This window comes from Lepidochelys kempii, chromosome 8, assembly GCF_965140285.1.
Source record: "Lepidochelys kempii isolate rLepKem1 chromosome 8, rLepKem1.hap1, whole genome shotgun sequence".
Classification (NCBI taxonomy): domain Eukaryota; kingdom Metazoa; phylum Chordata; order Testudines; family Cheloniidae; genus Lepidochelys; species Lepidochelys kempii.
This window is the reverse complement of record NC_136387.1, coordinates 53,648,307-53,664,552: the sequence shown is the minus strand read 5'-3', so window position 1 is coordinate 53,664,552 and position 16,246 is coordinate 53,648,307. Positions and strand designations below refer to the sequence as shown.

Here is a 16,246-nt window from a genome sequence, read left to right as displayed (position 1 = left end):
AAGACATCAAAATATATATATATATCTGGTTCACTTCAAACTGAAACTGAATTTTTTGTTTTTTTCTTGCCAAAACAAAAAACTGAAAAAGTTTAGTTTTGGTCAAACGAATTGTTTGAACATCCTTTCAAAATGGCGTTTTGAAACAAAACGGTTCATTTCAAAACAAAATGTTGAAATGGGTCATTTAGACTTTTAAGAATTTTTCACCGTGTTTTATCCAGCTGAAACTATATGCCAAATTTGACACAAATTCGCCAATAGTCTCAATCGCCCCAAAACTGCATTATTCAGCGTATTTACTATTGGACTGAAAACTTTCGCCCAGATCTGTCAGCTAATCTGAGGGAAGAGTAGAAAGGACAGTTCCAATTTTCGATCCTGCACCTTGAAACATCCCAGAGCATTTTACCAGCTTCACAAACAGGAATTATTCCATCTAGTGCTGGGTAATAGCTGCCTGTGGGGTGGTATCCAACAACACTTCAGCGGTACTCATGAACTCTACAGAACCACTGAGAACGGGAAATGAAGAAGAGTACCATCATGGACTGAAACCTGAGGAGAAATGAATTAGGCATAATACCGACCTGCTAGGCTCAATATCCCGACTCTTACTTAAGTAGATCTACAGTGAGATGGGAATGTTTCATCTGAAAAATAGCACGTCTCTACCACTGCTCCCACTAGCGCTAAGCTGGGACACTGTGTTGATTGTCTGACATTAATATCGAAGAGGACTAACCATCTGGGTTTGACATAATCAGCCAGTGAATGACACCTGAGGAACACTTATCTGACATTACAGCTATTATACGCCCTCCATAACCCCCTGTTTACTATACAAATCATTATCATTATTATTATTCACGGTGTCTCAATGGTGCTCAGAGCTGACATCAAATAGTACAGGACAATGGTCATTATGTATGTTACAAAATGGAACTGCTGTTTCCGTGGTGTCCTTGTCATAACTCATTCCTTCTCCAGCTGCCTGAATGTGTTAGGTGACTAAGGATAGAAAAGGGCCCTTCCAAGCACTGAGCCACCCCAGAAACCAGAAAGGCTGCATCCATTCATTCCCAGGCATTTGGAGTGTCAAGTCATTATTGTCCTACCAGCATGACTCCATGTGTCACAACGCAGAGCAGCACATGGGGCTACGAAGCCCACACACCTGCACTGAGCTCCCCGGGCTTTACAATGGAAAGTCAGCTTGTGGGATACATTTTCTCCCCCCACATGGCTGTTCCTGGACAACCCCAGTTCAGTCCTTCTGTGCAGACCTCCGGAATGATGAAAAAGGAGGATTAGGGAGGAGATCGACTTGCTGAAGTTGTTCTCTTCTTGCTCATCTCATGCTCTAAGCCTCTGACAGTATTTCAGGACATGCCGGTGCAGTCATGGTTCATCACCATGGAGACAAGAAGCTCTGTTTCTCTTCAATCCCCAGCTAATGGGTTTCATTAAACTCCCATGTCCTCAGAGACAAGTAAAACGGTTCCAACGCTGCTGTCTGCACGCACCCGACCCCACACTCACAGCTCAGCCATACCCTGGCTCAGAACTGCACCCTGCACTCACAGAGAGCTCAGCCACCCCCTGCACTCATACACAGCTCAGCTACAGCCCGCACTCACAGCCACAGCCCACACTCAAAGAGAACTGAGCCACACCCCACACTCCCAGCCATATCCCCCAGTCCCACACAGCTCAGCCCGCCCCTGCACTCCCACACAGAAAGAGCAAACACACATAGCCACATCCTATACTCACCTCACTCTCTCACACGCAGGTTAGGGCTTCACTTGGATCTGGGGGTCTGATTCCCAGCTCGCGTAGACAGACTCACACTAGCTCCCATCAAGCTGGCATGCTGAAGATAGAAATGTAGCCAGGCAGCAGCAAGAGGCTACATGGACTCGCCACCCTGGGTGCACTCTCAGCATGGCGAGCCTGTGCTGCTGCTCACCCCTGCCCAGGCTGCACGGCTATGTTTAGCATGCTAGCTGTATGAGAGCTAGCACTGGTATGTCTATTTAGGAATCACACCCCTAGCTCCAACTGTAGACACAGCCATACACACCTCATAGCCACGCCCATGCCCTAGATCCTGATCCACAAGCTCCATAGCTAACCAGCCTGCAGCACACACTACAGGTCCCACACACTCTACTTCTATGCTCTAGCCCCCTATGCCCCACCTCCCAACACTCTCTCTGTGTGCCCACCCCCTACACCTTAAACACCCCCCCACCTGACACCCAAACTATACACCACACACTCTCCCCCCAGGAACACAACGATCCAGAACATTTTCCCTGACGGCTTTCGGCATCAAATGGGAGGCTACATTAAAACACAAACTTCACATTGAGAAGAGAACAGCCAGCCCTTCCTGCCCTCATTGCTCTGCCCCCAGTGAGATGGCTCAGCTAGAACCACCCAGGTAGAAGGAAACACTCCAATTCAGCCTCTTGCTGCCCCTGCTCCACGTCCTGCTGCCAACACCCCTTTCCAGTTCAGGATTTATCTGCACACCAGTTCTCCCTGGCTGCTGCAGCTTCACAGGCTCCTCCCGAAGCTCATGAGGCATCTGTCATGACAGCGCTGTGAGCTCTCCAGCCAAAGGAGATGCCATTCCTGGCTTTAAAAGAGATCCCAACACCAGGGCTGACTCAGACCAGCTCTTGAAAGACCCCTAGACTGCGTTTTCCATTCATATTGTGCCAACTGTCCCTGTCTAGGTTGGGTTGAGGAGCCAGACAAGAATAGAGAGAGCAAAGTATGTGTGTAGTGTTAGTAGTGACGGAACTATACGTGCTCTGGTTGGCTACTCGAAGCAACCGCCCTCTATGACCCTGTGATACCGAGACAGCGTCCCAGCCTGGTGACTCAACAGATCTTCACCCCCAGACACAAAGCATCATGTGACACTGCATCAGCCATAACAGGAAGACACGAGTGACAATCCAGGTCCAGACATCCCACGTGGAGAACTGGGGAGCTGAACCCAAAAGAATAAGCAGCCGAGTCGACTGATTGGAGCCAATGGTATTGTGTTATAAAAATGTTTCTAGTACGGTCTTTTATTAAAGCTTGTATCTGAACTTAACGATCATTATGAGACATGTGCAGAGCATAGTTATGAATTCATGTATATATAGAGAACTGAGCTCATAAACTTCGGCTCCACCTCACAGCAGGACAGTGAGCAATCAGACAAGGCGAAGTACCCTCCAAACCAGGTATTTACACAAAACCAGACACGTAATGAATAATGATCCATTGAACAATCCAGGAAAAGACAATGCTGGGCCACTGAAGTTATTGGAAAGACATTGAGAGACCTGAGGATTTTCCCACTTTGAATATCTATAATGACTGAAGAAAATAAACCTGCAAATCCCTTAACTATGGAAGGGTTTGGAAGTAAAAGGCATTCAGAACTTGAGGGACAGCCTGTAGGCAGGAAGCTATCCATGAAAGGCTGCTGGGTACGCTGGGAAATTGTTCAATGGCAATAGATAGTTTGTATTAGCGAAGGGATTTTATCTAATACAGAAGTAAAGTCTGAGGTTGCATCTTTTATGTTTCTTTTCTGTGTAACCGGTATGTGTTTGCTCTCCCCTACTATTTCATCTCTGAATTTGTGGTTTTTCTAGTAAATAAACCTTGTGTTTATTTTTATCCCAAGCAGGTCTCAGTGTGCAAACTGTGTGCAGTGTGGGGACCAAAGCGAACTGATAACTGGGGGGCTGGTTTCACACCTTCGGGGCAGGGGAGGCAAACCAGAGGGGAAAGGTCTGAGTGTCCAGTAATTAAGAACTTAGGGAGGACAGATTTGGGGAGACTCGGCACTGAAATGGCCATTGGGGTCACCCCGCCAGGAGTAACTGGGCTGGTGGAAGCCAGGATGAGACCTTGTGCTTGTGGGCAGGCTGCTGGTGTTGGCGCTTTCAGCCACAGCAGCACAGCATTAAGTCACCCCAGGGTTACAGGGCAGATGGTGACAGAACCCCTTCCTGGTCTGGGTGAGCCTCCAAACACCACAATGAGGCAGTAGCAGCTGGCTGTATGGCACCAGAGAGTGAGCCCGTTACATTATGTGTCTCTTGTCTTTTAGCACGGCTTGGGAGATTCAGAAAGGCTGGAAATGGGCTGAGCTTTCACATCATACCAGAGGCTGGGTGGAGTGACAGGGCCCAGAAGCCCGCCTGCTAGGCAAATGACCGACTGTGTGACCAACCTGGGGCATCCTCCTCCCCCGGAGAAGCTACTGAGATGTGTGGAGCTGGTGCGCTGAGGATTAGCAGGGAAGGTGGTGTGGAGGGCAGAAGTCTGTGTCATGCACTAAGCCGAGTAGAGAGAATGTCCAGCATGGTGAGACAAAGCCAACTCTAAACCTAGTTTCAGAGTAGCAGCCAGGTTAGTCTGTATTCACAAAAAGAAAAGGAGGACTTGTGGCACCTTCGGGACTAACCAATTTATTTGAGCATAAGCTTTTGTGAGCTACAGCTCACTTCATCGGATGCATGTTTTCTTCTTTGGAAAAGTAAACGTCTGGTGAGACTGGGGCCATGTCAAGGGAACTGTGCGTGGTCGATAATTGCAAGTGGCATTTGATGCTCCAGAGACACTTATACCATAATACAAAACATCCTGCCCAGACCAAAAGAGGACTGGCCAGCAGCAACAGCGGTACAATCACATTGACGAGCTGGGAGGGACCAGGAGGCATGAGATACGTTAGTCTTGCTGATACAGCTGCATCAAGGGGGCCTTTCTCACTCCACTAGTGGCTGCACTTCTGAGCAGGCAGCCGTGGAGGGAACAATGCAGCTATGAGCAAGTTCTCTGCTATTCACAGATTCCAAGGCCAGAAGGGACCACTGTGATCATCTAGCCTGATCTCCTGTACAGCACAGGCCATAGAGCTTCCCCAAAATAATTCATAGAGTGTGTCCTTCAGAAAAATATGCCGTTGTGATTTAACAATCGTCAGTGATGGAGAATCCACCGTGACCCTGGGGAAATTGTTCCAGTGGTTAATTCCTCCCACTGTTAAAAATGTACACCTTATTTCCGGTCTGCATTTGTCTAGCTTCAACTTCCAGCCATTGGAACGTGTTAGACCTTTCTCTCCTTGATTGAAGAGCCCAATATGAAATATTTGTTCACCATGCAGGTACTCAGAGACTGTCATCAAGTTATTCCTTAATGTTCTCTTTGCTAAGCTAAATACACTGAGCTCCTTGAGTCAATCTACCCCAGTTTCTCCTGTTAACACATCCCAGGATCACTTTAGCCCTTTTGGCCACAGCATCACACTGGGAGCTCATGTTCAGCTGATTATTCACCACAACCCCCAAATCTTTTTCAGGGTCTCTGCTTCCCAGGAGAGAGTCCTGCATCCCCTAATATGGCCTGCATACTTTATATCTAGATGTCTACATTTACATTTAGCCATGTTAAAAAAACACATTCTTTGCTTGTGCCAATTTACTGAGCGATCCAGATCATTCTGTCCTCTTCATTATCTACCACTCCCCCAGTTTTTGTGTCATCTGCAAACTTGATCAGTGATGATTTTATGTTTTCTTCCAGGTCAATGATACAAAAGTTAAGTAGCTTATGGACAAGAACAGATCTCTTTGGGACCCCACTAGAAACACTATTGCAGGCCAAGCCTTCCCCAGGAGGAGTCACTGAAGGGAAAGCTGAAGGAGGGCTGAGCACGAGGAAGCTCCCAAATACCCCAGTGCTAATCCAAGAGCAACCAGTGATTGGGTCAGGACACAGCAGGGTTAACAGGGGTTAATGGACCCAAAAGAAGGGGAAAGCAGCTTGCTTACCCGGAAAGCACTCCCAGGACAAGGTTAAGAACAAAGAAGGAGCCGATGATGATGAGGGGGATGAAGTACAGCCAGTTCCAGGTGGCTCCTAAGGCATCATTGGTCTGAAAGGGAAAAAAAAAAAACAGCGTTACACTTTATTCCACCTCTGTGTGACCATGAAGGGCTCCGGTTACTTCATCCCCCAGGGTCTATAACCAGGGCCCTGTGTGCCCCGGGATTCCACAGCCACGGAGCCATCTGCAGAATCCTGCATGTTGCCCAAGTGCCATAGAACTGGCTATTCCACCCTCCCACCCCATGTAATTCATTGAAGTTGCCATTTGGTACCCAGCACTGGATGGAAGCCTTTGCTCCCTGCCTCCACCCTGCCTGTGCTGTCCTGTACTGTCCCTGTCAGGTGCAGCTCACCAGCACAGGCCCCCTGGTATGGCCCTTTAAAGGGCAGAGCAGGAGCCAGAGAGGGAGAAACTGGCTTGGCATCTTCCTGTCCTGAGCCAAGAGCACATCCAGACCTGCCCTGATCCAGCTAGGGAGGAGCCACTTGTCGCACCTTGGAGCGGTGTTGTTTGGAGCTCTCACCACCAGGCTGGATTAGGCTGAGGAGCTGTGCCATGCTCAGACAGCTCTGCTCCCCGCTCAGCCCTGATGGATATGGGCAGGGGTTTGGGGAGCCATGGTATCTGCAGAGCAGCACCACAGCAGGCCTGAGAAGGAGAACTGAGGCTTGGGAGGGAAGCTGCTCTAAACTGGCTCAGCTGCCCTTGTTTCCCCAGGGACTGTGCAGCAGTGACCTGCGGTGGGGCTGGGGGGCTGGGCTCAGAGCTGGGCCGGGTGGTAGCGAGGTTGAGAAGAAAAGGAGGACTTGTGGCACCTTAGAGACTAATCAATTTATTTGAGCATAAGCTTTCGTGAGCTACAGCTCACTTCATCGGAGGTTGAGAAGGGAACTGGAGCTGTGAGCGTTAGAACTGGCCTGCATGGAAAGCACTGAGTGCCCAGCACAGAACACCTTATGTGGTGCTGAGCTGCTGCTGGCTTATGAGCTTCCTGGACAGTCAATGCTCAAAGCTCTGCATGCCAAGCCGCAGCAGCCTGGAGGGAAAGAGAAAGGTTGGTGCCCGCTCTGACACTGCACACAGTGGCATACAGCCAGAATCCCAGCTCTGTCTTTATGCCAAATCTTTACACAAACATCAGGAGCTGGGCACTTGGGGGTTTGCATGCAAACTCTTACAGAGTCCCAGTTCCTCTGCTTTTGTTCCAGTGCTTTTCCCCAAGCCTCTCCCTCCAGTCATGTCCCAAGGGAAGGGAGGGGAGCTAAACTGATTCATTAGCTGGGCTGGCTCCTGGCAGCAGGCTGCCTGCTGAGCTGGGCTGGGGTGCGAAGGGGACGGATACTGCAGGCAGTAGGCTGGAGGCTGTGCCAGAGAATTTAGGGGGCCTTGCCCCATAATACACGGGGCCTTGGCTATTGCACTGCCCTACGGAAGCACAGGTCAAATAACAAACAAATGAGTATTGCTCATGTCTGAGTCTCCTGGAATAGAGCTAAGGCGGCTGGACACCCTGGCTGCAATGGAGAGAATGGCACCACGTTAGCTGCAGGACGTCAGACTAGATCAGGGGTAGGCAACCTATGCGGCACGTGAGCTGATTTTCAGTGGCACTCACACTGCCCGGGTCCTGGCCACAGGACTGGGGGGCTCTGCATTTTAATTTAATTTTAAAGGAAGCTTCTTAAACATTTTAAAAACCTTATTTACTTTTACATACAACAATAGTTTAGTTATATATTAAAGACTTATAGAAAGAGACCTTCTAAAAACGTTAACATGTATTACTGGCACGCAAAACCTTAAATTAGAGCAAATAAATGAAGACTCGGCACACCACTTCTGAAAGGTTGCCGACCCCTGGACCAGATGATCACGATGGTCCCTTCTGGTCTGAAAATCTCTGAGTCTATGAGCTCAAGTATGGCCACAGACACTACCGGTCCTACCAAACAATGTTTTATCTTGATCCAAATAAAGGATGGAGAATCGTACCCAGAGACAGAGTGTCTCAGCAGGCCACGCCTTGGCATACTAGAGAAGGCAGCTGAAATCTGCTCCATTATATGCAAACCAGGGGAGGTTCTCAGTCTTCTGACACATAGCGAATGCTGCTCTCCAAGGGAAAGAATGGGCACAGCTCCAGCCCAAGTCTTCCCCTAAAACGGGTCATCCCATGCACATGAACCAGGACCCCTCTTCTCTTCCCCACCTCTACTGCAGTTCTGTGCTCTCTGCCCTAGTGTGACAAGAAAGCGGCAGTCTCATTACGGCTTGGGACCTCTAGCGTTCCTCCAACACAACCTTCCTCCTCTGGACAGGAACATGGAGCCAGGACTTGTGCCAAAGGAGGGAACTGGCAGACACATGGCTCCTCTCCTCGTTATCCCAAAAGAAATTGACTGATGACCAGAACTGTCTGAGAGGAGGGAGGAAGGTTGCAGTTTGACTCACGTATTGCTCTTCTGGATGTGCAGATGATAATGCTGTCTCAGGCCAGGCATGGAGCAGACAAGTGCTGTGTAAACTTCACCCACACAGCTCTGCCAGTCTGACCCACAGAGCAGCCTCTGCCACTCCAATCCTGGCCCCGTCACACTGTTCTGCTGGCGCCCCTCAGGGCTGACTTGCAGCATCTCCTTGCTATTCCAGGGCCAGCCCCCTCAGAACTGCTGTATAAATACATCTCCTAGGTGACCTTCAGCACCCTCTGCTCTTCCAGCCCTGTTGTTTCTGATAACAAAGCTCAATCACCGCCCCATTATTTCAGAGCTGAGCCTCTCGTACACACAATGCTGCCAGTGTACTCTGTGAGCTGAGGAAGTGGGTGAATACCTAGGACCAAGCTCAGCCAGCTCATTTCACACACTGAGAGTCTAGATTGGGAAGCTATTTCCCTACTCCATCACCTAGAACCCCTCAGAAGGCCTCCCACTAACTGAATAGCAGCAGAGACTCGGACTGCTGACAGCATCTGCCTGAGCCAGTCACCTCAGCGGAGGTCAGGGAGTCCTCCCCTGCCCCACAGGACAGGAACACGCTCTCGGTGCTCCTCGCTCAGTACAGACAGGGATTCACAGTGCCAAACCCAGGCTGAAATGTTGTGCCTCTGCCCTTTCCTCCTCCACCAGTCCCACACTGCCATCTCAAAGCTGGGGTAAAAACTCTTCCTCCCCACAGAGCCTGGATTCTAGCTATACACCATCGTAGGCAGTGCAAGTATTGGCACCCAGCCCTCTCTGTCACCTCCCCTCCATCCCACCGCAGCTGACCAAACTTGGGGATACAGACACTGTTGGTCCCCGCATTATGACCTGACAGGTGGGTGGATGGGGACACATTTCCTCCTCTCTCCCCACTATAATCACACCTATCATTGTAATGGCCTCCCACTAGGGTGCGACCAGCCTGCGTGGAGGGGTGGGAGTCAGGTTTCACATTACAATTAAGGAAGAGATAAGCAACTTCATTGCATAGAATTCTTCCCTCTCAACCCGGGCCACGCTTCACAGATGCAAACACTGTGGGTTTTGTATTGCTTAGCATGGTGTAGACAAGAAAAGAGAGCCCAGAATGAAGTCAGGCGGGGAACGTGCAAAGAGAAAAACCTCACATTCCGCTCTGTGCATGGCTTCAGGCCTTACCTCCTTGGAGAGAAGGATGGGTCTCAGCTGCCGTGTTTGGATGGGATGGAAACTTCTCTAGAGTCCAACAGTGTTTGGATTTGGTATTTTGCTCCATCCCATCCAAACACAGCAGCTGAGACCCATTCTTCTCTCCAAGGAGGTAAGGCCTGAAGCCATGCACAGAGCGGAATGTGAGGTTTTTCTCTTTGCACGTTCCCCGTCTGACTTCATTCTGGGCTCTCTTTTGTCTCGTCCATACCATGCTAAGCAATACAAAACCCACAGTGTTTGCATCTGTAAAGCGTGGCCCGGGTTGAGAAGGAAGAATTCTATGCAATGAAGTTGGCATCTCAGCTAGAGGCTGCCAATGTTTGTCTTTCTAGTTTGGGGTTATTCCAAGCACACGTCTAGTCTGATCATGTCGTTGTTAATAGCATATCAACCGTCCTGCATTATGGACTCACTGGTGAGACTCAGAGGAACAGAAAGAGAAGATGCCAGCGCCCAGGAGAGCACTAACGACAGGGCCAAACCATATCAGCTTTAAAGGCTTCTAGAGAGCACCGCTCCGTAACATCTCAATACAATTATTCACTGAGCCTTTTAATAAAGCAGTGCCCCATCTCCACCTCACTGCCACTTCCTAGTTCCCATTCGTCCTCTTCTCAAGTCATCTGCGCATGACGCCGGCCTGAGCAGTGATGCGGCAAAACGTGACCGTCTGTGGGAGGTGGCATCAATCTTGTTGGAATGAAAGATTCTTTTTTTCCTAACGCTAATTAAGCCCTCATTTTCATCTGACTCATCGGCAGTGCATCTCCAGATCAGCCAGGGTAGGAGCCACCGCGAGTCTCTTCAAAAAGAAAAGTAATCTCCAAAGATTGGAAGAACAGGCCAAAAAAAAAAAAAAATCTCCGAGGGGGGAAAAAGCCCCCTTCTTAACGGGAGATGACAAATTGCCGGCTAAAACCCCTGAGCTGTGACATTGGTTCCTCACTTTCTGTGCCTCCCAGCCCTGCCTTGCCTCCCAAAGGCTTTTAATGAAAGTGAAGCCAATGCACTAAATCAGGGGTGGGCAAACTTTTTGGCCTGAGGGCCACATCAGGGTTGCAAAAGTGTATGGAGGGCCAGGTAGAGAAGGCTGTTCCTCCCCAAACAGCCTGGCCCTACCCCCTATCCAACACTTCCCGCTTCCCACCCCCTGACTGCCCTCCTCAGAACCCCTGACCCATCCAACCCCCCTTGCTCTTGTCCCCTAACTGCCCCCTCCCCGGGACCCCCCCGCCCTGACAGGCCCCCCGGGATTCCCACCCCCTATCCAACCCCTCTGCCCCGACTGCCCCGACCCCTATCCACACCCCCTCCCCCGATAGGCTGCCCGGGACTCCCATGCTTATCCAACCCCATCATTCCCCGTCTCGATCCCCCGAGAACCTCCGCCCCATCCAACATCCCCCTGCTCCCTGTCCCCTGACTGCCCCGACCCCATCCACACCCCCACCCCTAACCACCCCCCAGGACTCCCTGCCCCTTATCCAACCCCCCGGCCCCAGCCCCTTTACCATTCCGCTCAGAGCAGCATGTTTGGCAGCCGCACCACCCAACCTGAGCCAGGCACGCAGCCCCGCTGCCCTGCAGGAGCACGCAGCCCCGCCACCCAGAGCACTGCCCGCGTGGTGGCATGGCTGCAGGGGAGGGGGGACAGCAGGGGAGGGGCCAGGGGCTAGCCTCCCCGACCAGGAGCTCAGGGGCCGAGCAGGATGGTCCCGCAGGCCATAGTTTGCCCACCTCTGCTCTAAATGCTCCTGAAAAGACCGAATCAAGGCTTTGAAGCAGCTCCTGCCGTCAACCCAGAACAGACTGTGACACTGAGTGTTGGGAGGTAGTGAAAAAGGGCCAAATGGGACTACATCCCCTGTCCAGGAGGCAGGCAGCCCATTCCCTGATCCCCCCCAAGACAGCGCCACTGTACATCACTGCCTTTCTCTCTGCCCTAATACCTGCTTGCTGATGCTCCCAGGCTTTGTGTCTCTCTCTTGTTGTCTCTGCCTTGCTTTCCTCACCTGCAGACTCTAATTACTGAGAGTGACACACAAACGAGAGGGGGATCATGACAGACGGTGAAAGCAGCTTGGGGGCGGCGGTGCACCTGTGCCGGGAAAATGGTCTCAATTACCAGCCATTTCAGCCGTGACGCAGCAGCAATGTTTTCTTTGACGAACGTGCCCAGCTGGGGGCGGTGCCACTTCTTGAAGTAAACAGTCACACACGGCAATTATCACATTAACCTCCGGAGGGGAGTGCGGGAGAGATGGGCGGATGGATGAGGTGGCGGTGGCGGAGCGGGGATTAGAACCCGTGTCTCTCCACGCTTTGCAGGCAGCGCAAAGAGGGGCGTCTCCTGCCTTTCCCAAGTCCTTTGGGGAAGACGGGTAATCAAAGCCAGATGAGAGGAGAAGCCCAATTCGTAAAGCACCGGAAAAATGGAAGCAAAGCTCCCATCTCTCCAAAGGCAGCTGCCCTCAGCCAGGCTGGGCTTGGGTGAGAGGCATAGGTTCATTCCTCTTCCAGTCCTTCACACGTCTCTCCAAAGGACCCTGCAATTTGAGAGCTCTCCTTGTTCCCTTGATATCCTCCCTTCCCAGCATGTCCCTGTGCCCTGCTGCTCACCATGGCTTGGAAAGATGGATCGGGGGAGCCATCCCTTCCCTGCCCCTACTGACAAGCACCATGCTTCTTCCCAATGGCCTAGCTCTCAGACAGACCCTCCCACCCCCCACCCCCATGGTAACAATCAGTCTCACCTCCAGCTGGCCTCCCAGCCTCCAAGCTTCCCCCTTCACACATGTTCTTTGTGGGAATCAGCCTGAGGCCCTCACAAAGCTAAGATGGCATGGGGCTCTCCTGAGCAGTGGCCTGAGCCAGACAGCTGCCTCCTAACTGGAGCTTGCTGGGGAGGCCAGCTGGGGAGTGACTACAGAGAATTCTTTCCCAGGTGTCTGGCTGGTGGATCTTGCCCACATGAACTGGTTGCCAGATTTGGGGTTGGGAAGCAATTTTCCCCCAGGTTAGATTGGCAGAGACCCCGGGGGTTTTTGCTTTCTTCTGCCACATGAGGCACGGATCACTTGCAGGTTTGAACTAATGTAAACGGTGGATTCTCTGTAACTTGAAGAGTTTAAATCATGATTTGAGGATTTCAGTAACTCAGCCAGAGATTAGGGGCCTGTTACAGGAGTGGGTGGGTGAGGTTCTGTGGCCTGCAATGTGCAGGAGGTCAGACTAGATGATCATGATAGTCCCTTCTGGCCTTGATGTTCATGAGTCTATAACGAGAGGCAGTATCTAGGGGTAGACACGGGTGTTGGGTGGGAGCTCCAGGCACCGCGACAACTGATAGAAGCAAACCTCTGGAAAGTTAGGAGTCTGGGGTGTGCTGAGCATGAGAGTGGTTGGATCCTTACCCAGACCCCCTCATCTAGGCCCACTCAGCCACTCCCAGCCCCAGCTAGAACCAGGAAAGGTAACGGTGCACAGGAATGAATCACAACGAGGGGCAGAGTTGATCAAAATCTTTCAAAGCTTGAAAGCACAGAGGTCCTGTCTGAGATTGGGGTGACAACTGTTTCACTCATCCCTAATATTGACATGGCCTTTTGCATTAAGCTACCTTCTCCCCCACCCCAGTGTAGGTGAGGAGACACCCTGGCCGTTACTAGATGATTAAGGCAGCATGGCCTAGTGGGTAGGGCACTTGACTGGGGTCCATTCCCAGCTCTGAGCAAATCACTTCACATCTCTATTTCCCTCTCTGTGTTGCCCATTTTGACTGTAAGCTTTTTGGGGCAGGGACTGACTTGCTCTGTGTTCAGACAGCATCTCACACAACGCAGCCCTGACCTCAAGTGGGGCCTCTAGGCACTACTATGACCTAGATAATCATGCACCTGGCCTAGATAGTGCTGGGGACTCTGACTCCAGGTAAAACAGACCAGGACAAAGTTGCCAAGAAGAACTGGGTTTCAGCTCACAGCCTAAGGGACTGGCTGGTTTATTTCCTTCATACTTCTATGTGAACTGACTGCAGGGGGGCCAGTGCCGGATTTATAGCCCTGGACTCTGTAGTCCTCTCTTTATCTACCAAAGAGGCACAGCGTGGGCAGCAGCCATCCCCCTCCGGTAAGGCATGGACGAGGACACACTCTTCTAGGCAGGAGGCATCTCCAGGCTTTCTGCATGTCAGTCCCCGGGGCGGGTGGTTGGGGGGGGCAGACAGGGGAGGATATGTGCGGGAGCGACAGCCACCCATTGAGTGGGAAACAGACTCAATAGCAAGCAGGTAGGAACTTTCTGTCACTACTGACCGGGGGCAGATTCTCACCCCTGATCTGGAAGTTCTCTATTCCTTTCCCAATCACCCAGAGCATCGGCCTGACCCCTCCCAAGAAGCCCCAGGTCCCCAGTTCTAATTAGCTAGGCCACTAAGCACTCTCCTTTCCAGCCTTTCTGCTGCTCCCCCACATGCCAGCCTCTCATGGATTTGCCAGGACGCTCCAGCCACACCGCCGGCAGCATCTGCAGCTTTGTTTGAAGTGCTCTTCAAAGCAGAAACAGAGATGAAAAATCACCATGGACTTTACCAGCTGGAGGGAGACTGTTTGCCCGACATGCCAAAGGGATAGGGAGCCAGGGTGGGGGTGGGGAGAGGGGGAGACAAGAAATGCAGTAACTTGGGAGACAAACCACACAAGCTTCCTTCTGACATTCAAAGTGACTCTGGCAATGCCCAGGCTTGTGGAGTCCCAGGTCAGCAAGGGCCTTTAACAAATGTGCTACGGTTCAAGATTGATACTGGCTTTTCCCCCCACCTTGCTTTCTGTCAGGGGATCTCCAACCGCTTTACACTCACTTGTCAGTGCCCCCGCATTATAAAGTATTATGCTCATTCTTCAGACAGGGAAACTGAGGCATATAGGGGCTAAAGGCAACATCTTCAAAAGCTTGGGCAGGTGCAGATAGGCATTTGGGAGCCTATGGGCTCAGGGGGCAGTTGGGTGCCCAAAAGTTTTCCAGCCATGCCAGTGCTGCCTGACTGCCCTGGGGTTTCAGCATCCCAAGAGGGAGACGTGTGGTAGGAGGAGTCACTGTCACAAGGCCTTGGGACACTCCCGGGCTGCAGGTTCGAAGTCAAGCAAGCAGAGCAGATGGACAGCTTCCCACTCAGATGCTCCTGGCAGCCCCCAGCACATGAGGACCTGGCAATCTCAGGGGTCAGTTGCTTCCTCAGGACCATGGTAGCTGTTCCTTAGGTATACTGAAGTTAACTACACTTTGGGTGATGGATCAGGGCTCTCTCTGCAGCTGGCCACAGCTATGAACTCCCTTCCACCAACTACCAGCCTGGCCGCAGATCACCCCACCATCAGAATACAAGGTGAGCTCTGCCTCGTCATGCGACGCTTCCTCCCACCAGCTCCCTGTAGCTGGCAAGGACAGTGAGCAAATATTCCCGACCAAGCAAGCACAACTGCGCAACATCACACAGGGAACAAGACAGACTGCTTGTGTTATTGACACATGCCCTGCACTGATATGGAGGGTGAGTTAAAACTACTTAGACGGGACGATTTGCACTGTCTCTTCCCCCCACAGCTGGTTTAGAACAAGCTACATACAGTGTGTTGGGCAGATGGAATTGGGGGTGGGGGTTGTAAATTGGGTCAAGACCGAGCGGGGGAATGAGAAGGATGTTGGAGACAATAAGAGAAGGATTTTAATTGGTGAGCCGGACACTCTCTATGGCAGTTGCATGCTGTACTTGTGCACAGCCCACGCTTGAGTAAAAGGCATTTATAAACCACTTTATCCCCCGGGAAAATAAAAATAGCTGTTCACCTCAACGCGCAACACATCCTGCTCCCTGACTGACTTGGCGACAAGAGACCTCAGGCGGCACGCTGAACGTTCACATGGGAGCGCAGCGCTCTCCAGCCACTGGAAATGAAACCCAGGCACCAGCAAAGAGATTCAGTGAGGCTCAACCAATCAAGACGGGAGTTCAATTGGAATGAGGCTTCCCAGGGAAGTCAGCACCCTGGGATTTTTTTTTTTTTTTTTTTTTTTGCCACTTTACAGAGCAGCATTCAGAAGCAGATTACAAGCAACTTCACCAGGATTATTGCTTAATAATAACGCCCAGAGAACACTTTACCATCTGTGGAATTCAAAGCGCTGTATAAAGGTGGCTCAGGATTATCGGCCTTATGCGAACTGGGGAAACCAAGTCACAGGATGAAGGACTCATCCCAAGGCCATGGATCAGGGCAGGCTTCCTGGGTGACCCTGGGCAAGCTAGTCACTCTCTCTGGGCCTCACTTCTCCCTCTGTAGCAAGGGAATAGCCTTGCCCTGCCTCACAGGGGTGTATGGAGGATAAATACCTTACAGACTATGAGGGGCTATGGTGAGGGGCACCAGAAAGGAGTATGTGATATGGGTGGACGGTAGCTGAGCGGGGAAGAGACCCCAAAGATCCTGAGCCCCAGGGCAGTGCCCTCTCCATGGGACCACACTGCTCTTCCTTGAGTCCCAAACGTAAGAATTCCAATTCATCCTCAGAAGCCCTGAGAAGTTTCTCTGACAGCCCCCCTGCAGATATCCCAGCCTAACCAGGGCTATCAGCAGGAGTGGCAGAACCTGGCAAGACTAAG

At 51.4% G+C, this 16,246-nt stretch overlaps 1 protein-coding gene across 1 annotated transcript in view; it reads right to left on the bottom strand.

Moving 5' to 3' along the window:
• Window positions 1-16,246, bottom strand: part of CACNA1E (calcium voltage-gated channel subunit alpha1 E) — a 420,129-nt gene that overhangs the window by 126,035 nt on the left and 277,848 nt on the right. The window contains exon 10 of the mRNA XM_073356587.2: window positions 5,856-5,959. Coding sequence (XP_073212688.1) covers window positions 5,856-5,959 — 104 coding nt within the window. The remainder of the gene's footprint in view (window positions 1-5,855; window positions 5,960-16,246) is intronic.